This window comes from Seriola dumerili, unplaced genomic scaffold, assembly GCF_002260705.1.
Source record: "Seriola dumerili isolate Sdu_G_001 unplaced genomic scaffold, Sdu_1.0 BDQW01000068.1, whole genome shotgun sequence".
NCBI lineage: Eukaryota > Metazoa > Chordata > Actinopteri > Carangiformes > Carangidae > Seriola > Seriola dumerili.
This window is the reverse complement of record NW_019174323.1, coordinates 4,705,989-4,727,882: the sequence shown is the minus strand read 5'-3', so window position 1 is coordinate 4,727,882 and position 21,894 is coordinate 4,705,989. Positions and strand designations below refer to the sequence as shown.

Genomic DNA, 21,894 nt, shown 5'->3' with positions numbered 1-21,894 from the left:
CCCCCCCCCCACACACACACACACACACACACACACACACCCCACCCCCCCTACCAAACATCCCCTGTTCCTCTTATCCATCTTTCTTTCTTTCTAAAAATTGTGTTGCCTTTTGTGTGCTGCACCAGTAGAGAAGGAAGAAAAAGAAGGTATTCACAGATTCTTGGTTTTCCCTTGTGGGTCAGTGTCGTGAGAGGAGGAAGCAGATGACAAGCTGGAAGGGGGCGAGGAGGAGAGGAGGGGAGGAGCACTATGGAAATAGCTATCCCATCTTTTTAGAAGACAAAGAGACATTGTCTTCAGCGAGCGTCTCGACTCCTGCTCGACAAGTTTAAAGACAACAGGGCGAACTGTTTTTTGAGCACAGCGGTGTCACAAGCTCCGCCAGCTGTAATGGGCCCTGGAGGCTGAGAGCAGCCATTGTGATTGTGAATTAGAATGACCTGGGTCAGATAGTATTTTTAAGCCTTTTAACCTCTATGCAGTATAGCAAAAAATGTGGCGTTGACCTAATCAAGGCGGTTCAACTGGTGAACGAGGACACTCGCTCGCCAGTCTCAGCCAATATCACTCAGTTAGAAAGCTGCAGCACGAACGATGTCACAGCTGCAGCTCTGGATCTGAAAAGTAACAGCAGCAGCAGCAGCAGCAGCAGCAGCAGCAGTTTAGATCTGCAGATAGAGACTTTAAAGGCTGAGGGAAAAGTAATCGCTTTTTCAAGTTTCCCAAACACAGAAAGAAAACACCAGCTGTAAGAAAAGAAAAAGCCAGAGCACATTATTCGATGATTTTGATTGACTTCCACAGCTATTAAGTACCTTAACAAGTTGTCTTGTTGAGATTACAGTAGGTGGGTCAAGCCGGTTCCATCATGTGCCCATTATGTAGGCTAACTCAAATATAAGCCTGTGATCCTAACCCATTGCCATATGATTAGCCTTTAGTTGTAGCCAGCCTTTATTTCAGGCCCTGCACTGAGGCACACACATATTGGAAGATGCTGGAAAACATCCAAATCCCCTTATGCATACCCCGCTTACTGACTGTTACCCAAGCATCTTTTGACCTTTGACTTGTGTATGTTCCCAGCTCCCAGTGCTCCCAGCTTCATTCACTTCAGTGAGCTGACCACCACCTCGGTCAATGTGTCCTGGGGCGAGCCCACCTTCCCCAACGGCATCATTGAGGGTTACCGTCTGGTCTATGAACCCTGCACACCGGTGGATGGTAAGCCCTCATTCTTACCTTTATTTATTAGACTTCTCTCTGCTTATAATGGCTGCTGGCTTCTATAATTCATGCACACTCCAAGATCGATTAGGATTATGAATTAAAACTTGACTTTTGTTTAGATCAATTTAGCTCAGAGTGGTCATAATCTTGTGGTGTGCATTTTTCTTGAGCTATAAGCTAACCATCACCTTGACCTAAACAGCTCATGTGTCATTGCAACCTTTGCATAGCTTCTACTGTCATCATAAATAATATGTGACTACAGTGCCAAAATGCAATTCCCACAACTAATTCCATTACTGCGTGTGTGTGTGTGCGCGCGTGTGTGTGTGCGTGTGTGTGTTTGCCTGTGTCGAGTGTGCTCCCACATTGCCTGGCCTGTGTAAGACCTGCTCTAAATGTGGTGTGTTTGTCTAGAGTCTTCAGTGGCCTGTGCCGACTGTCTTCACTCCCCCTCCCCCCCAGGCGTCAGTAAGACAGTGACGGTGGACGTGAAGGGGAGCGGGCCCCTCTGGCTGAAGCTCAAAGACCTGGCCGACGGCATCACATATAACTTCCGCATCCGGGCCAAGACTTTCATCTATGGGCCCGAGGTGGAAGCCAACATCACCACCGGCCCAGGAGAAGGTTTGTTTAGTGACAATGTTAATGTTTTTATTTATTGTTTTTTTTTTTTTTTTTTATCCTTTTACTCTAACACTTTATTATTCTTCCTCAGGAGCCCCGGGACCCCCTGGAGAGCCCTTTATCACACGCTATGGCTCAGCCCTGACCATCCACTGGACCAGCGGGGACCCAGGACGCGCTCCCATCACACGCTACGTCATCGAGGCCAGGCCTTCAGGTAGAGTATGCGCCTCGGCTGCGTAAGGACACAAACCAGATGATCACCACTTCAGCCATGAAATTCTAGACCTTGCCTTGATGCCACCTTGATAGTTTGATTAAGGAAAGTGGTATAAAGTGTCAACATCTGCTGCCCCGCTGTCTGTGTCCCTGGTATTTTAATGGATTATTGATCGAGGTGCTGCAGTTGAGACAATTGGCATCCGGTTTCAGTTGTGATTGACACATCGGGCAGGGTTAAGAGGGTGATGGATGGTAGGTGACTCACGGGGGGGGGGTATTTCATGACTTTTAAGTGAAAATTGAGGGGGATACTTTGTTCTAGATTTGAAAGAGGGCTGTTGGAGGATAATGTATAGCTGAGGGTCAGTGCCCAGGGGACAATGAAGATGGTTAAACCAGCCCCACGCAGGCCCATTCCCCCTCATCTTCTCTAATGCGTACGCCAAGGGCCATAACTCTCTGCAGCCTCATATAACTTGATGACTTGTTTTTGTCTCCAGATTAAATTACATCAGCTTCTCTAACTTTTGCCAGAGTTGTGCAACATGACAGATGAACTCTGGTGCTTGTTTATGTTTGTGTACCCCATTAAAAGAGTCAAACTTACACTGATGTTTACAAGCCGCGATGTGTAATAAATGGTCTCTGACAGAATTTCCAAAGCCAGCAGTGAGCCATCTAACATAGCTTCATTTGAAATATGGCTGTGCCACTGTTTATGATGTAGATTTGGTTGCTGTAAATTTTACGGGAGCAGTGAAATTGATGGATTGTGTAATATTTGTAGGAATTATGAATTACCCTGGGAGCTGCCAGCCAGACCGGAGCCTTATATCAAACAAACAAACAACCTGTTAACAAAGACATATTGACATTGTTTAAATGTTTTGCAACTTTCATATTCTCCTCTGACCCCTTACAGATGAGGGATTGTGGGATATCTTAATCAAGGACATCCCCAAGGAAGCAACATTACATACGTTCAACATGGACATCCTAAAGCAAGGGGTCAGCTACGACTTCCGGGTAATTGGAGTGAACGACTACGGCTATGGCTCTCCAAGTCTACCCTCTCCTTCTATATCTGGTGAGCTTTTATGTGTTTGTTAAAAAAAAAACTGAAAAACTGAATTGCATTAATTTTCAGACTAAATTAAATTCCCTAAGGTCATTCAGACATCACAGAAATATGGCCACATGTTTTTTCAGCAACAGTGAATTCCAATTTTCCGTGTTTCATTCAGCTCAAAAAGTGGCGCCCTTCTACGAGGAGTGGTGGTTCCTGGTCGTGGTGGCTCTGGTGGGGCTCATCTTTATCCTGCTGCTGGTTTTCATCCTCATTATCAGGGGACAGAGCAAAAAGTATGCCAAGAAGTCCGAATCAGGTGAGTGCACACAATTTCACAATTAAATGGAGCATTTAACAGTTATAGAGGCCCCGTACCTTTCTTCTAACCCAGTGGCACAGAGGGCCACGAATCTGATGACTTGACTTTTTCTAACACTTAATGTGGCGACTTGATGATTTGCAGTTTTCAAATTCAGAGCAGTGAACTTGAGCTAACTTTTTTTTATTTTGTTCGAGGGTTATGCTCTGATTTTGAATGAAACAGATAATTGACTGAGTAGCAAGGGAACAAAAAAGGCAGGGAGGGAGAGGGAGTAGGGAAGCGGGAGTAGGGAGCATACTTGTCCATTCAGTGCAGCTCTGACATCAGCGGGTATTTCCCTCAGCTCAGCACTTCTGCAATGGCTGTTTAGCTGCCAGGCAGGGGAAGGGAGGGGGGTCCCTGCGGGTCACTGCCCATCTCTCTGACTGACAGGAAAAACAAGAGGTTCCTTCTCACTCCAACACAAAGCCACTCTGAAAGCCTGGCATATCCCCCTCTAGGAATCTGGCCCAGGCCGCTGGACCTACCCAGCGGCCTTTCTGTTTCTGTGTGTTTGCGTAACCACCAATTGACCTCAAGTAGCCCCGGAGCAACCACGGAGGTCCTGGTCCGCCATAAGTCTTAGGATGACTGAAAGTGTTTTTAACCTGTAACGTGGCGAGCACCAGCCTCTCCAAACATTAATCTACTGTGGAGCAGTGTGGCAAGCAGTTTGATGACTTATGAGGGACACTTAGAGTCGAGGCAAAATAGTTGCTTTACTGCCCATTTATGTGTGATCCACTGACAGTGTTTACACAGAGAGGCACACTCATTTATCATATGCTGAGGTATTTTTGTACATGCTTTTCTATGAGTCATTGAGTCATTTTTAGCCTTGGATTTGCAATGTTATATGATAGGAAATGTCCTGTCATTAGATATTGGATAAAAAGTCTCTATTCTATGTTTAATACATTGTGTAACCTGTAAATTCTCCATTTGCAGTTCATATCTGTGGTTTATTGCTTCAATCTCTTATTTATTATTATTTCTGTCACATTTTTAATAGTAGATCTCATTGTGTGTTTTTATTAAGAAACAAAGCTGCAAGTCTTGAGTCAGACTCAAATGCAGTACTTCATCATTTTGGGAAATTGGTGTATTTGTGTTCTTGCCGAGAGTGAGATGAGAAGCCTGATACCACTCTCATACCGCATGTGTCTGTTAAAGTAAGGCCACAGCCAGCAGCCGGTTGGCTTAGCTAACAAAGACTGGAAACAGGGGGACGCATCTAGCCTTGCTCAGTCTGAAGGTAACAAAATCCACCTTCCAGCACCAGCACCTCTAAGACTCACTAATTAACACCCAGAGCTAGCCGTACCCCCTGTTGCCCCTGTTTTTATGCGATGCTAAGCTAACCACCTGCTGGTTCTGGCTACATATTTGTGTTATTAATCTTTTCATCTAACTCTGGGCAAGCGAATAAGCATATTTTCCAAAGCTGAAAGATGAACTATTGCTTTAGGTGCTGGAAAGTTTACTTGGACTTACCTGCATGAAACTTGAAAACAAAAACAGTCAAGTCTCAAGGTTTATCCTGCTAAAGTCTTGGAATAATAATCATTTAAAGAAGGGCATTACTCAGTTCCATTCGTCCTCCCAGACACTAACCTGCCTGTTCGTCTGGCCTGTGGTCACACAGTGTCTCTATACGTGTGTCCAGGTAACAACTCCAACTGCAACGCTCTGACCCACGGAGACATGGTCAGCCTGGATGAAGGACGTTTCCCTGCTCTGGAGCTCAACAACCGACGGCTGTCTGTGAAGAACTCTTTCTGCCGGAAGAACGGCGTCTACACCAGGTCAGTGATCCGCACGCTTGCAGCTTATTAACACTGCAGATTATATTCAAATTAGAAGCTTAATTTAAAGTCCAAATTAAATAACCATATGGTAAAATAAATAAAAAATTGCTTTATCCATGGAAAACGTCTGAAAACACCTTCAGTTATGTGGAGAGAAAAAACCACCCTCCTACTAACAACTTGCACTTAAACTCACTCTTCCTGCCATTTAAAAGCAGCAAACAAACAAGACTCACGACAGATTCCCTTTTAATGAGCTTCTGTATTTGAGTGAGTCCCCAGCTGTAGGACATGCAGCATGCTGAGACCATGGCCTTGTTTAGAGCCAATCACTCAGACTGACACCTGTGCTAAGAACGCTTCAGGGACTGAGTCATAAGTCCAAGTCTGCATCAGACTGTGTTCTCTGCATTACATTATTAGAGCCTGTTTAGGTAAGAGGTGGACTCAGGCACAGTGACTATATTTTCATATGGATATGACAGCATTCTGTATTGTTACTGACTGGAAGAGACAGGTGCACTCCTCCGAAACCTGCCTCTCTGTGTGCATATGTCCAGGAGTCTCCAAGTCCATATTATGAACAGTGCTTTGTTTTTTGCATGAGAATGTGATACATTTGTTTGGGTGGGTGCATCTCTATTTGTGCAAGCGAGTGTCACCTTGAGGACAGATCAAAGCAGGCCCAGGTCTTTGAGGAGCTTCCAGGCAGCTTCCTATTATATTCTCCGGCTTCAAGGGAGAAGGCGAGGGGTTGGGTGGGGTGGGGGGTGGGGGGTGGGGTGAAAGAATGCACAGATGTACTTTCAAAATCACCCCTCTTTCAACTCCCACGCCCATAGAGGAGGAACTGAAAAATCCCGACACCTGAGCCTCCGATTATAGATTAATGCCGCATCTTGATCTCTGGTTTTAGAATACCAAAGGCAGGATGAAGTCCTCCGCTTGATACCGGGATCAGAAATCAAACACATTCTTAATCCCACTGTAGTCATTCGAATTCAGAGCTGTGTCAAGACAGCTAATGCCATTTATGGTTGAAATTGGACAGAGATTTTCTCTTGTGTGGAGATCATTTGTCTTAGAGCTTAACACGAGGGCCAATATGCATGGCAGTGAATTCAATCAGCATCACAGGGAAATCAATGCAGTTCACTTTTGGTAAGTGACAACTTAATCGGTCACTACTTAAACTGCCAATATGCCTTTCTAGCACTGTAGAATAGTTAACGTTTACATACACTCGATCTGTTGCACGCTTTATGTAAGATATTAACAATCCAAGCACATAAACTCCTGCTTGCAAATGTGTTTTGGGGCCCAGGTTCATCCAGGAGACGAGTGTTTTAACTGCTGTTATGACAAAGGAGGAGGGATTAGCAGCATCATTCCTGTGTGGCTTTGTATCATTCTCTTTAAGAAGTTTGAAACCTACTTTGACACACTAGTTTGGGGTTTAAGGAGGTCTTGGTGAAGTAATTCAGTGTAGATTAACGTGGTTTTAAACACTCTTGAGTGACAAAGCTCTTGAACACTTCAGACATGTTAATAAGTCCCTACAGGCGACTGTAGCAAGAGGAGAGCCTGATAATGAGTAAAGACCGGGGGCAGATTTGATTTCACCCCCTGGTTCTCATTTCTTACCCGACATACTGCTGACTGAATTTTGCTGCGAGAGGATTAAGTGGACCCTTCTCTGTGCGAGCGAGAAGAGCTGATAAATAATTTACGCTTCGCTCGACAGCGACAGCGCATGAGGGTCAAGGAGAAGGGCTGAAAGTGGGCTGAGCTTCCTCAATGTTTTTAAACAGGCAGTTTATCATAATGTCCCAGTGGGCTCACAACAGCGTTTCTTCACATCGGCTCCAGCTCTTTGTCTGACCGTGTCTTAAGGGGGACTCGGCTGAAAGAACTGCTGAGGAATTCAAGTTGCTAAAGGTTACGGTGGAGAGACCGCTTGGGAAAATAGCGCAGATAGGAATTAAGAGATGTGATTAAGACTTTGTTGTGGTGTTTTGTGAGTTGGACTGCATCTTAGAGAAATTGTATCTGGGGAAATTCTACTAGGATGTTATTTTAAAATGTCACATTTGCACTCGTGTTGTTGGCAAAGGAATAATGGAAGGATGCTTGTATATGCTGTTTTTATCTCGCTATAATGATTAGCTGATGAATGTATTAATCATTGTACTTTTTGTATGACTCATTGTCATTTATTTACATAATGAATTATAATATTACTGCATGACCCCCAATCATGTTTTAATACATAAAATAATAATTGTAATAAGGATGAAGCAATATGTGAATGTATCAGGAAAGACATGAAATATATACTTATACATACATATTGTAGTGCAGGAGTATCATATTATAGTGCAGTGTATCATGCATATCCAAACATGTACACATTAATTTCATCCACATCCACCATGATTTCACCTTAAGTAGCAGCTGTTCAGCCCCCTTTCAAAAGAGTCAAAATTGCCTCACATTTATTTGCTCCACTATTTTTTTCCCCATTTCTCTATAGCCTACTTGAGCTTCCCCTTTGCCTCCAGTTTCCTCTTATTATTTCAGAGAAGCTATTCTCAGTGATGGAAGTAAATATTCATCCTTTTTATCTGTTATCTCAAGAGGAATTACACCTAATAAGACTAGTAAAAGACATGTTCAAATTTCATTATATTTTCCTCTTAACACCACTTCAATGTCATTTGAAGTGGTTGATTCACATGACCAAAATATATGTGTGAAGTTCACAAAGATATCTCCACACCTTGTGCAACACTTGGATGATGCAGATAGAATAAAATACAGCAGCTGTACCCTCCATACATATTCTTTCCATAAGTGTGAAGCTTTTTTTTTTATGTGTGCCAGCACAAATGTCCTCCCATTGATTATTTTCTTCTTCTTTCTCCCATTTTTACTTTGCTGTTCTTTTTCTTTCTGAAGAACAGCCATGAATATCATTGGGTTTTGGAAAGTTGTTTGGCGTGACCTGACATGTGCTCAGAGAAATTATTGCACTTGGCATTTTTTTAACTCATTTTTTACTTCAGTTTCAGCAACTTATACATCATATTCACATTTCCACTCTCCACTGTATCTACATTCTTTATAATCAATTTAACATTGGAAAAAAAGAATTGGGGAAGTATAAATTGAAAAATGTATATATACTGTATATGATTCAGTGATTATGTAGAGGGATTCAAATCACTTCACTGTATTAGTATATATACCCTCTCTCCAAACCCTCTCAGTCCAAGTATACGGGGGGGGGGGGGGGGTTAAGCCAATTGGCAGTTGCCATTATTTAGTATTTATTTTCCATGGTGCATTAAAACGGATCTTTTTCTCCTGGAGACAGAAAGATTTGCTCTGTGTAAGTACAGAGTTTTATCCTGTGTAGTGACGGCAGCTCTCATCACAGTCCGGAGCTCTGTTGAACATCCTCAAACATACACGTACTCACAGACACCACACAAATTAGCAGAACTGTAGTACATTGTATGTTCTGTACATAAGTCGTTCTCTATGTTACACGTTCCACTCCTCCATTCAAATTAAATGAATTAACTCTTAATCTAGTTTAATATAACTCATCGAGGGTAATTGACTTACAGCTTGCTTTGTGATTTCCCTGTGGAGTTTTCCATTTTGTCCACACCACACTCAAAACACCAGCGCTTGTGAAAACTGCTGGAATTCACCCACAGCATTTTTGAAATGCTTTCAAAACATATTTATTTGGAAAATACTTATGCAAATGTGGTTTCCACGTGTAAAGCGCCTGTTTGTGCTGCAGCAGCAGCAGCAGCTCCGCTGGCAGCGACTGGCGGCCGACACCGCGGCCTGGAAAGTCAACAGGAGTCAGTATGTCCCAGTAGTCCCGGCCAAACCAGCACCAATCAGCAGAAACAGATGGGTGTTTGTTTAGCAGGACTGGGGACACTGGAAAGTACGGAGGAGCTTAAGCACAGAGAGCGTTTTTTTTTTTTCTCCTCTCATATTTACTTAAAGAAGCCCTGACAAGAGTGCACCATTTTAGGAATTGTTTTTCCAGAATTTCATCTTTCTCTGCCCTCATTTTTCCTCATTCCTTCTTTCTTTCAGCCTTCAGTTTCACTCAACACCTCTCCTCAAGCCTTCTCCCACCACACACTCCCTTCAAGAATCCTCCCTTCGCTCATCCCCATCACTTAAACTCTTTAAACTCACACCTGAGTGACATATTTAATCACCACAGCATGCCACTGACAGTTTAATCCATGCCATCATTCACGTAGGCTCTGATAACATTTGCCAGAGCAAAAGCCTTAAGGCTGCCATTTGTGTAATGACCCCTTGAGCGCCGCACGAGTTCAATTTATAATTTAGTCACAAGGGCCCGGTGGTTTGACATTCCACAGCCCACAGTGAGGAGCGAATCAGGGCGAATCATTCATTCCAGGAGAGACTGACTGTAGGCAGCCGTCTCATGAGTGTCCCATGATTCTCATCTAGCTGCACTCCTCCTACACACACAGACTGTGATACATGTGAATTTGAAAGGGAGCGCTCGCTGTTTTGTCTCAGACATCAGTGGAAGTGATGGACACCCAGAGTCATTGCATAGCTTCATTTGCTTGTTTATCAGAATCCGCTTCAGTGTTGATGCTGAATACAAATAAAGGATGATATTTTTAAAGGATGATCATGACAGCTTAGGTCTTATTTGCATAATTTTGGCCGTTGTTTCTGTTGGTTGTTATGGCGTTGTACTTGGCAAAGTAATTACTGAGATTTAGGAGCATGGCAACATCAATACAGCAAGACAGACGAGGGGCTAGAAGATCAGACAGGCTGTAAACAAGACAGTTATTCTAAAGATTGTTTTTTTTTGTTTTGTTTTTTTTTTGGCAGCTTGTCTTTTTAATAGTTGACAGTAGAGACAGACAGAAAACAAGGAGGGTGATAGGGTTGAAATGGTGATGGGAGTAACATGCAACAAAGGGTCCCAGCTGGCATCCAACTGAGGGACGTTGTGTCCTTGACCACCAGGCCACAGTAGGGACACGACACAGGCACAACAGTTCAGCCGGAATATCTAAACCACTTTATTTGAAGATGCACCTGAAGGTGAAATGTCTGAGATGTCCGAGATAATTAACTGCACAGGAAAACTGTGTGCAACATGTGATGAAAGCTTGGTATTACTTTCTACCCGACATGTGTTCGACCCGCTTTGGGCGCATACATGAGACAGCTGCCACCCTGCTTCTCAATAATGAATTAAGAACGAATTCATTTCCACTCCTGGTTGCAACTCCAGTTCACCAAAGCCAGGCAGAGGCCGATCCGTGCCTATGGACAAGAGGAGGGTCGTGAAGGAGGGTCGGCTGACCCATACAGATAGACCCTCTGCATGGGTTTAACGTGTGTCTGAATGGGGTATAAACCTGCCATTTGTCCAATCATCTGACTTCATGATTGTTGCCCCATCTTCCTTTTTATAAGATGAGCACGTGCCTAGATCTCATCAGTTACTTTGATAAGCACAATGTTCATTAATAACTGATAGTAATGATGGCAAAAAGTATGAAATATGTTTGTCATGAAATGCCAAAACAATGTACGGTTGAACAAAATCCTTTGGTGGAGGACAACAACCACCTTAAGTCTTCTGATAGTTTACCTCTATCCCTTTGCGCCTAGGTCTCCTCCCAGGCCCAGTCCAGGCAGCCTTCACTACTCCGACGAAGACGTCAGTACAAAGTACAATGACCTGATCCCTGCAGAGAGCAGCAGCCTGACTGAAAAACCCTCGGAAATCTCAGACTCACAGGTGCAGTAGCAACACTTGTTTGTTTGGGGGGGGGTTGCACTCTGTCTTGTATGGTCTCTGTATGTTAAATGTCCACTACCTGTCTGCATAAAGTGTGTATTTGTTATGTGTTTGTACTTTGTACTTGTCTGTGTGCACATAGTCATCTCTGCTTTGCATCGTCAGCTGTTACAGCGTTGTTGTGTCAGTTCATACTGTCCACATGGTGTCCTCTCTCTGTCATTCACCTGGATGCATTTGACCTGCAGAGGTGTAGCTACAGTGCTGCACATGGAGAGATGAGAGATTAATGACTCTGCTCGCTGGTGGCAAAGCAGTTTTTAGACCAGTCAGTGACCTGTGGAGAATGTTGTCTGCAAACCTCCACCTGAGATCCAGGCCACTGCACTCAGCCACAGCATTTTTTACGTTAGATAGAAGGCAAAATTTATTTCAGAGCTAGCTATGTAATGATGTAATGGAGGTTGCTGCCTATCCAACTTTTCCTATAGAATTTTCAGTAGGTAAGGTCAGAGTCACAAAAAAAAATCATCCAGGATACCATATTGGCTTCTTCTGTGGTGGAGACAAGCCTCATTAGCGTTAAAATCATAGTTTTCAATCTTGTGTGAATTTTTCGAGTCTTCTGAGCAGACACTGTCAGGACTGATAGATGACTAACAGCTATTGCTAGAATGCCTGACTTTGTGGCGTTTGCTATGTGCTGAGCCAAACTACTTTTGCCCACTGAGTGAGTGTAATTGATAAATTGTGCCTTTTCCCTCTGCCTCTCTGTATCTCTCCATTGATCCGTCTGCGTGCCGCCCACCCTCATGTCTCTGATTTTCTGAGTTTGGTCTTTTTTTCATTATGGATTTTTCCTTTATTCCCTGTTGTGCTTTGATCGACATTGTTTCTTCCCCTCTGTGCATATATGTTGTTTCTGTTTTTTGTTTATGTCACCTCCCGCCACCAGTTCTCTGGTGGTTTACGACAAACCATCTTGCGGTCCTAGTCAGATGAAAGCATCAGGGTGGGAAGTGGTCATGAATTCCCTTTCTTTCAGTCTTCCTTCAGTGTTTTCTTTCATCCAGGACTTCTTCACTCGAGGCATTTCCCAAATTATCTTGGAACATCTCTCAGCTACATACGTCTCCCGTGTGAATTCCGCAGCCAGAAATCTCTCCCCACCTGACCTTATCAAGACCTAAGTCCTATTTCCAGATCAAATGAAAATCTCCCTACAATGAATCGCTACAGACAGGACCTTTCGCAGCATGATGAGATCCCCTCAAATGAAGCATTTCGATATTTCATCACCTGTCCGACATATCTACCGTTCGCACTTGTGTATTGTCAAACATGGCCCTAATGTAGTAAACCGGCGACGCCTGCCTGCCAGCTGCCACGCTGCACATTCAAGGTGCTGACGTTAGCTTTGATGGGATAAAACACACAGAGGCCTGACTGTTACGCCACGGCTCCACTGCCATACACCCTTGACAGGCCACCATATCAGCACCCAATGGCGCTTTGGAAAAATCCAGGAATGCTCTTTGAAGTTTTATTGAGCGGATAACTCGGAGCTATCAGTGTGCCATTGTGCTGTCTGTCCTCATTAATCCCCGGGGCCTCCACCAGCAGGTATAAGTTGACTATTGTACTCCTCCTCAAGAGGGGATTTGCAGGAAGCTAACATTGACTTGGCAAGGCAACAAGGCCACCATTACTGCTCTGCTGCCCTGCAGGTAGACGCCTATTGACTTTTATCCCCTTCAGTCTGCAGCGTTTTCTCATTTTCTAAGGTTTGTCTCTGTTGCAGCAGCTTTGTGTTTCATTTAAGGCTGAAACCAGCCGAAGACTGATGATCTCATCTCTGAGTCAGAGATGGATTGTAGATTATGCTCTCTCTCTGCAGAGTGGCATTCCGTGGGAGAGAAACGAAAATGTCTGCTTTCCCTCACATGCTTTCTTTTTCTCCACCCTCTCTCTCTCTCTCTCTCTCTCTCTCTCAGCTTCTCCGTGGGGCTACTGTACTGTAGCTTTTTTGGCCGCAGCTCAACTGAGAATACTGTCTGTAATGTTTGGATTGTCTCAAGTGACAACGCACCACTTTGTTTTGACTGGCCCTGTCTGAGGTGTGATGTCATAACCCAGAATAAATGAAAATTATGAGCCCAGATAAATTAGATTTTATTTTTTAAATAATTTTATGGCATGTATACAAAAGAGAGGGTGGTGGAGGGACAGCGAGATGGCAAGCAAAAGGAGGGATGATGTAGAAGAGAACTAACCTCTAGTCCCTTAAACTACATACTTATGACATGTTAAAGGAATAAATGCACATGCTTCCATTACTCTCATTAAAGTGAATCCACCAGTCTTGGACAGAGCTAACGCCAAACAAAATCACAAATCCCTTTGATTATAATTGTTCTGATGAATCAACAGACATTACAGAAGGGATTGGAGCTGCTAAGGAGGACTATATCCCTGCCTTGATGCAGCAGGCGGCTCAGTATGCAGCCAAAAAACATATCTTCCCATTCCTGTTTATCCTCCACTCTTTTTCTTCTGCACAGAAATAGCTTAAAAAATATGTACTGGGAATGTCTCTGGACTTTAATCCCCCTCGAGCCCCACATATACTGTTATTGTCTTTGTCTCAGGGGACCCCTGCTGGGTTCACTTCATCAATGAGAGTGACATAGACAGCCCCCTCTTTTCTCCCCCTCCTCTTTGAAATAATCCATAACTAGAGGACAAAGGACTGACCCACTCTGTGGTATTGGGGTATGCATCAATGTTTGGGGAGGGGAGGGGGGATGGGATCCCTGCTCACCAGGAGATTGTTGTTTCAATCTTGTGCCGTTATATGAACCTCAGGAAAGTAAAGTTATTTACAAAGCATTTTAATAATCGATCAATTCTAAGGTGTGCAATGGAACAAATTTAGCCGTAATTGCAAGTAAAAACACACAATCCAAGATGACAGCATATGTCGAGGTCAAAGGTCAAAGTTCTTTGAGATAGAGTGGCTGAACAGCTGCCTTATTTTCTGATAATGACCAATTCATCTCCAATAAATCGTACCTTGGCCCGTATTTGTTACACCTCCATTGTCATGTTTTTCTCCTTGTTTTCTGTCTCTTACATTGTTCCTCTCCCTACATTGTTAGTGACTGTAAACATGAACACAGGGCAACTTTATTATGCTGTTGATAAAATAAACTACTGTCAAGAGGTTTCACCAGTTAATTAGATCTGTTTCTCTGCCTAATTTAACATCGTAATGATGAAAAAATGTTTAATAATTGACACTGGCAGGATGGCATATGTCTGTCTTATCCATGCATAAACACGACGGTTGGTTCCCTTGAGGCTGAAGTGCAACGCTGCATCTCGTGCCTAAAGCCTGTTTCTTTCACAGAATCCAGCGCTAGTAATTATCTTGTAATGAGCTGAAGTTAAGGCGCTGTTTCACCTGCGACGCTGGCCCACAGGAAATCTTCAAGCTTCTCAGCTGAAGCTGGATCCTTGAGTTATTTCTGTGAAAGACTGGCTGGTGAATCGAAAAGCAATAAAAAAAAAAAAAAGAGGACACATTGGAGAGGTGTTTGCTTGTACATAGAACATTTTAAGAGTCCGAACATCTGTTGCGCACACTTCACAGCCAAGCTCCAAGAGACAGGAGTAGGACGCAATTCACCATGTCAACACTTGGTCTGCACTCACTCTTTCCCCACTGCCACTACCACACACAGTCACACGCTCTCACATACACACACAACCAGAATGGCGTTTCATCCCTCAATGCAGTGTTAATTCTTTGAGAGTGAGGTAATACCACTTGAAGTGGCTCAGTGTGTCTCGTCGGTCCACTGTGAATGGATCTTGTTATGGCGTTGTTGTGTTGCTAAACACACTGGCATGATTGGAATGCTTTTTCAACACTGGTTGGCCTCAAGTGTTTACAACAATATTACAAATGGACACAAACACACGCAACCACTGATGCATCTCACACCCCGAGTCTTTATTGAGAAGAAGCACCATATAAAAGAAAGTTTAAAAAAAAAAGAAAAGGATATATGATCATTGTGATTGATTTCAGAAAACATTGCTGTGCACATGGTCTGCCTTTGATTAATTTGGGGAAAAGAAGGGGGGAAGGGAGTCCCTTTGTTTAGAATCAAAGAGGATGAAAAAGCGGGGCCATTTTTCTTCTAATTCAACCCAAGCATTTAGTGTTTGGACATTTATAAACTCTGCTGACATGCAACAAAAGAAAAAGCTTTTATATAGGGGGTTTGGCATAGGAGAGGAGTTGAGGCAGAGGGAAATCTGACTCTACCGCCATATGTGTCACATATGTGCCGTGCAATATCCAGCAAAGGATCTGTGCTCTGGATCGCGTTCTTCTACGAGTGCGTGCCAGCAGCCATGTTTCTTGTATGAGAAGATGGAACATGATAATATGACGGGTGAGAGAGCAAAGAAGCTTTTATACAGTCATACTTTTTTTATACACCTAAGTTGCCTCTTTGGGAAATTACCCTGTGACAATTTTTGGCAAAGTCAAGCGTGCATTAGTTCATTGTATCCCGGTGATTAATCGCAGGGCTAGCTGGCCAATTGGCAGCTTGCTTTTATTGCAATTAGTTGACCATGAGCAATACGCTCCGCAGCAGTCAATGATCACGTTGCTTTTTAGTCCGACACATGGAATGTTACTTGACGTGAGTACAATGGTGTTTCCAGACGAGCCTGCTGCAAGGTGGAGAGTCAGTGACAAGAATGTGCTGAGGATCGTGATCATTTCTCTACAGATGGCTTGGGTGGAATTCAAACTCACTTGAAACATGAAGAAAAAAAAAAATTCTCAGTGAACTCTTAAAATCAATTCTGTTTCCTGTTCACAATCTGTTTATTTTGTTCATCTTTTTATCAGCTTTTCACACCATTCACACAGAAAAGGATCTATACATATATATGTATACATATTTATGGTATTGCCATCATCATGACTGGGCCATTTGAATCATTCTGTTATGGTGATGTACTGTAAAACCCATTGTTCTGTTCACCCATAGGAGGCGCTGGTGTTTTCATATGGGACAGGTGGTCTACATACACTTCCACTGCATTTGGTGAGGTTCCTGTGGCTGCCTGCTTTTGAATGTTTTTTTTTTTTAGCCTGATAGGTGACTGGTTCCTATTGCAACTCCCCACCCAATCCTCTCCCTGAGATTCCCATTATGGGTTTTATGTGGTCCACTGTTCTATATACACCAACACCAAACCCCGTCTTGCTGGCGTGGTGTGGATACAAAGATCTTACAAAAATCCTGTAGATAAATTGACCTTTTGCCTTTGTCCGTTTTTCAGTGCACGCTTCAGTAACAAGTCATCCTTCAGTAATCATGCTTTGACCATCTTTGACCATCTTTGACGTCCATGTGTACTCGTGCTGTGTAGTAAATGTGCGTGTGTGTGTGTGTGTGCATGTGTGTTCGTTGTTTAGACAGGGATGATTGTGAATTGATGACTCTGCTCAGAATAATTCAATAACTTCATGTTCATTTACATTTATAGCCTCAGCATCTCTAACTGCTCCCCATGGAAACACTGCACAATCTTCCCACTCTAACGCCATCACTCAGTGTTTCTTCTTCTGCTGTCTCTCACAGGGAAGCGACAGCGAGTACGAGGTGGACCCCAACCGACAGAAGACCCACTCCTTCGTCAACCACTACATAAGCGACCCCACCTACTACAACTCTTGGCGCCGCCAGCAGAAAGGCATATCCCGGGCGCAGGCCTACAGCTACACCGAGTCTGAGTCGGGCGACCCTGATCACTGCGCCCCGCCGCCGCTGCCTCCTCTACCACCACTGCCACCCCAACTCAGTTCGCCAAGCCCCCAGCCGCAGCAGGCCCAAGGCCAGCCTCAGGGCCAGGGCAGCCTGTTTAGGCCCAAAGGTAGCCGGACTCCCACCCCCTCCCAGCAGAGCTCCAACCCCCCTAGCCAGCACAGCACCCTCTACAGGCCCCCCAGCAGTCTAGCCCCAGGCTCGCGGGCCCCCATTGCTGGCTTCTCCTCCTTTGTGTGAAAAATGCTGAAAGGGACATAGAAAGTTCTGGAAATATCTACCCACCCAACCTGCGTTGAAGGAGAACATAGCATTGCATAACGCGCAGTCAACCCAATCAAGTCATTTACGCCTTTCTTTCTTTTCATTACTTTTCTTTATCTCACATTATTTCTCTTATGCAGCCTGGATACATGCGGAACAACACTATGAGACTTTTTGGAGCACTTTTTTTTGTGTAATGTGTGCAAGTGTGCCAGTGTAGACTTTTGATTTCTCACCGGTTGATAAAATACTCTGCTCTGCAACATCTATTCACTTTTTTTTATTTTGCTATTTGAACTATTTGCATGACTTTTTTCTTACATTTATTTCCTTCTTTTTTTTGTTACTGTTTATGGAACACAAGTCGAATGGTAATCTCTTTGATTCTGTACAAAGTCACAAGAATCTTTGGAAAAACACACATATAAATATACATATATATAGTAGATGTACCTAGACGACAAAATCATGCCAGTGCAGACTCGTGCATTGACGGAGACTGATGTAACAATATGATGGAGCCATATTGTGGAAGTAAAAGGACAAGTGTTTGTTCGGATGGCCTGGATGTAAAAACAAAAACAAGGACAAGATAAAAAAAAAAAAAAAAAAAAAAAAAGACAGACGTGGATGTGGAATTCATGCCAAATCAAACAAATTTTTAATGTGTGGGCTGGGAGAGTTTGAAGCGGAAATTTGGAGAAACAATCATTGTGTTTTCATGGAAACGGCTCTCTGGCCTTTAGCACACAAACACATAAGAGAAGTCGGACAACATTTGGCCCACGGCGAGTCAAATGTCAGTGACTGTGCTGTGCCTGAAGGATCCTGCGGATATATGAGTGTATATCTGTTAAAGTGAAAGTGTTTAAAGTCCTTTTTTGTGAGTGTGTTACAGTGAATCAAAGATGCCTTGATAGAGAAACACTTATTTATGATATCTGGCACCAGTTGTGACTGAACTGCTGACGGTGCTGCTGTTTGACCGTGGCATCATAACGGCTGGCCCTCGCGCTACGAGAGCCATCTTTTAAACCTGACAGATATGGGCGGTGAATTCATTTGCATACACGACCCATATGTTTTTTTCATCCTTTTGCTGGCTCACATATACACTCATCAGTCTCATTCTGCACGTCTACTGAAAAATGCTTTGAAAACCAAGAGTGTCAAAAACTTTTCTGAAGTACAGTGTGGGATTGTCACAGCTGCCGGTCCCGCTCAAATGTTAACAGTGTGATTCTGACAAGAAACAAAGAGGATTTTTCTCTGTTTCCTCCCCTGCTGGTATAACTCCTGTCTATCACTGACCACTATCACGGGGCAGCGCTGAGCCTGCGCTAAGAGATGATGTCATTGAATTGCCTCACCTCTTTCCCTTTTATGTAATCAATCGCTCTGTACTATTCAGGTGTGACTGTAGTGTCCCAAATGCTAATGCGTGTGTGTATGTGCGCACGTGTGTATGTGTGTGCGCACGCACGCGTGTGTATGGTAACACTTCTTGTGCGTAAGCTTTATAGATCCTTCACTGTGTGTCTGGTTATAAAGAGACTGACCTGCAGCAACTGTAAACCTGCCTGGAGTAACGCCACAGAGGGCCGGCGCCGGGCACACTCATAACGCTATAGTGAAGACTCAGTGGTGTGTTCCTAGTTTCCATAGTTCAAAAGAAAAAAAAAAGTTTAAAAAAATCATCTACTTATTTTTTTTTTTTTCTCTGTGGGGTGATTTCATTGTACGCAACAAAAGCTTATCATGCAGAATCTGAATGAATATATGATCACAGTACATTTCTGAAATAAATTATTTTTCAATGTTAGCTTTTCTGGTGCTCAATTGCAAACTGGAGATGGAAGGACGGGAAGACAAGGTTGGGATGGAGACATTCAAATCATATAACTATTGTCACATAGACTAAAGCTTCATTCAAACTAAGGCTGAACAATTCATTGATATATTATTGAAATCTCAGGAGCTGCAATTATTTTGATAAAGGTAAAATGTGTGACGACATACCTTTTTATAAATGTAATAGAAAAGCATTGTGGTGCTACAAAGATACCACGGACTACAAATCATATTCTACAGATGTAAGGGAACATGCTTTTTTGGTATAAGACCCAGCAAAAATGACATCTTTTTTTTTTTTTTTTTTTGTGAAAATGAAAATGCAAAATTGATCATTGACACTAAAATTGTGCCATATAATGCAGTTGCAATATCTGTCAAAATAATCGCAATATGAGTCAGGTCTTAAAATGTTGTGTCCTCATTCATTTCAGTGCTGCTACAAAAGGATCCTGACAACTTTAGCCACAGCCCAGTGCTGCAAGGCCTCCACCACACAACATAGTCTTCTCATTTTCAGTAACACATACCTAGCAACGCCCCTTTCCACTGCAGACCTGCTGACTGCAATCACCACTCTTCTGTCACAGCGAATGAAAAAACATAAACATGGTGATTGCACAGCAGTTGTCTCCTATTCAGTAATGAATGTAACTCTTAGTTATATAAGTACGTATGTATCCACCCCCTGCCATCGGTCCACATCACAGAGTAAATGAAAGAATGCAAACACAATTACCATAGGGGATATAATCAAACCATGATTTGGCCTGATCACGAACAATACATTCTAACCAAATCAAACAAAATCCTATTTCATCTTCTCGTCGGTACCTGCAGCAGCACGTCCACACAAACACCACCCCCTGCGTTCTTTTGACATAGTGCAATTTTCAGTCTGAACATGGCTTTATTTAGTGTTTCCATGAAAACAAGTGAACGTGTTAAACACCCACGGTGCATAACATCAACTCTGACCACAATCAAATGGGAACCAAAACAGTTTACCAGCAAAAAAAATGCAAGACTGCACAATATCAGCAAAGTTGTGTGTGTAAATGTTTTGTGTATGCACATATAGGATGGATCTGTCAATGCCTAATTAGTTGATGAAATTCCACCTAACGTTAGTGTTTACTCAGGGCAGCAATAAATTGGATCAGTCCAGATGGTGTGAAATCCTGTTGTCTAGGTTTCAAATGTTCCCTCCTGACTTCTTCGTCTTCTTCTTTGCTCCCAGAAAACCACAATTCATCAGCTCATCAGTCATTCTTCAGTTAGCTAAACTGCCTTAGTTGGCGCTTTAAGCCCCTCCGACTGCACATTAAGTGATATCCATATGTATTTGGGGGCGTAATAAATGTGTTGAACAGAAACTTAGCAGAAGTAAGAGACACATACTTGCACGACAGAAGCACATGTACAGTTTCAGATGGTGTTAGATGCTAATTGGATCACAGTCAACTCGATCCAGGGCTAACCTACTAAACACATAGGCATGAGAAGAGAGGAGATTAGACGGGATAGGACAGAACAGGGAATTGGAGCGAGCGTGTCCAGAGCGGCTAATCCCTTTTTTGAAAACACATGGGAAATTTCCCTTTGACAGAGGAATCACAGACAGGAGGTATTTCGAGCTGAAATGTTAATTTCCCTATGTCTTTCTTTCTCTCTCTCCCTCATGACATGAGCGACAGAGAAAAGAACGAGCTGGTGGTCCTGTTAAAAAGGGAGACCAAGGTACTAAATAGCCCTGAGCTTTGAGAACCCACAGTTGAAATATTAAAGGATTCAGACAGAAGGTGTAGTTCAAAGGAGTTTGAAACCCTGAATTTAATTGCCTCATTTGTGAGCTTCTCTGAGGGTGGTTGGGGGATTTGAAGAGGATATGCTGGCAGTTGGAGAAAGGATACTAATTTGAGAAAAGGGATGTTCCCTGAGTGCCGCTCATGAACGCCTTTCTAATGTACTGTTTGGTGGATGCTTAAATTGGTTGCTGACTTGATGTGCATTATGGGAGAGAGCACAAAAATGACCATAGACATTTTGGTAAGTTAATTTGCCCAAGCCAACCTCACTGTCGCCCTTCCTGCAGTGTGGATGGACACCAGTTTCCACAGTGTGTGGTTCAAGAAAGATTCACTTAGGGATCCATGGCAGATGAAAATTGTGACATAAATCGCTGAAATTGTTGGATGAAGTCATATTTGGTCTCAGTTATTTTTATCACTGTGTTGGTTTGTCCACTTGACAAGTTTCCACCAGAAGAAAAAGAGTCCCACATGTCCTAATTTCTTACTGTAGCCTTTCCAGGCTGCATGCATTATATAACATATAACACAAAGCCACACGAGGAAGCCATAATTGAATGAGGGGGCCCACTTCAGGGTAATGCACCATCAAAGATTTTTATTCCTGCACGGACTCACTGAAGTTCTGAAGGATCCAAACAGAGCTGCCCGTTAAACTCTGCACCTCTAATTGGTCCATTGTGCGATAATGAGACCTGATGATATTTACAGGTGGGTGAAAGAGACTTTAACAGACAGGTGGGCGTCAGTGGCGGGACAAGAGTAAAGTTCACACCTGAGGACCAGATGACTGTGGCAAGCACACAGGCACAAGCTCATTTCTACATTTCCTGAATGTGTTACACATCAAAGGTTATACATTTGCTTTATGTGTGAAATTAAAGGCCATTTTTCATGTCATCTGGAAATCATCATCATCATCATCATCAAAAATAATTTGAGTAAAGGGCATAACGTCAACCC

The 21,894-nt window shown here is 43.1% G+C and overlaps 1 protein-coding gene across 1 annotated transcript in view; it reads left to right on the top strand.

Moving 5' to 3' along the window:
* The window catches only part of sdk2 (sidekick cell adhesion molecule 2), an 85,973-nt gene extending 66,921 nt beyond the window's left edge, over nucleotides 1–19,052 (top strand). The window contains exons 37-44 of the mRNA XM_022743299.1: nucleotides 1,090–1,227; nucleotides 1,699–1,860; nucleotides 1,952–2,077; nucleotides 3,005–3,169; nucleotides 3,327–3,467; nucleotides 5,179–5,317; nucleotides 11,024–11,153; nucleotides 16,823–19,052. Of these exons, the coding sequence (XP_022599020.1) occupies nucleotides 1,090–1,227; nucleotides 1,699–1,860; nucleotides 1,952–2,077; nucleotides 3,005–3,169; nucleotides 3,327–3,467; nucleotides 5,179–5,317; nucleotides 11,024–11,153; nucleotides 16,823–17,245 (1,424 nt within the window). The 3' untranslated portion in view covers nucleotides 17,246–19,052. The remainder of the gene's footprint in view (nucleotides 1–1,089; nucleotides 1,228–1,698; nucleotides 1,861–1,951; nucleotides 2,078–3,004; nucleotides 3,170–3,326; nucleotides 3,468–5,178; nucleotides 5,318–11,023; nucleotides 11,154–16,822) is intronic.
* Nucleotides 19,053–21,894: the final 2,842 nt, after the last annotated feature.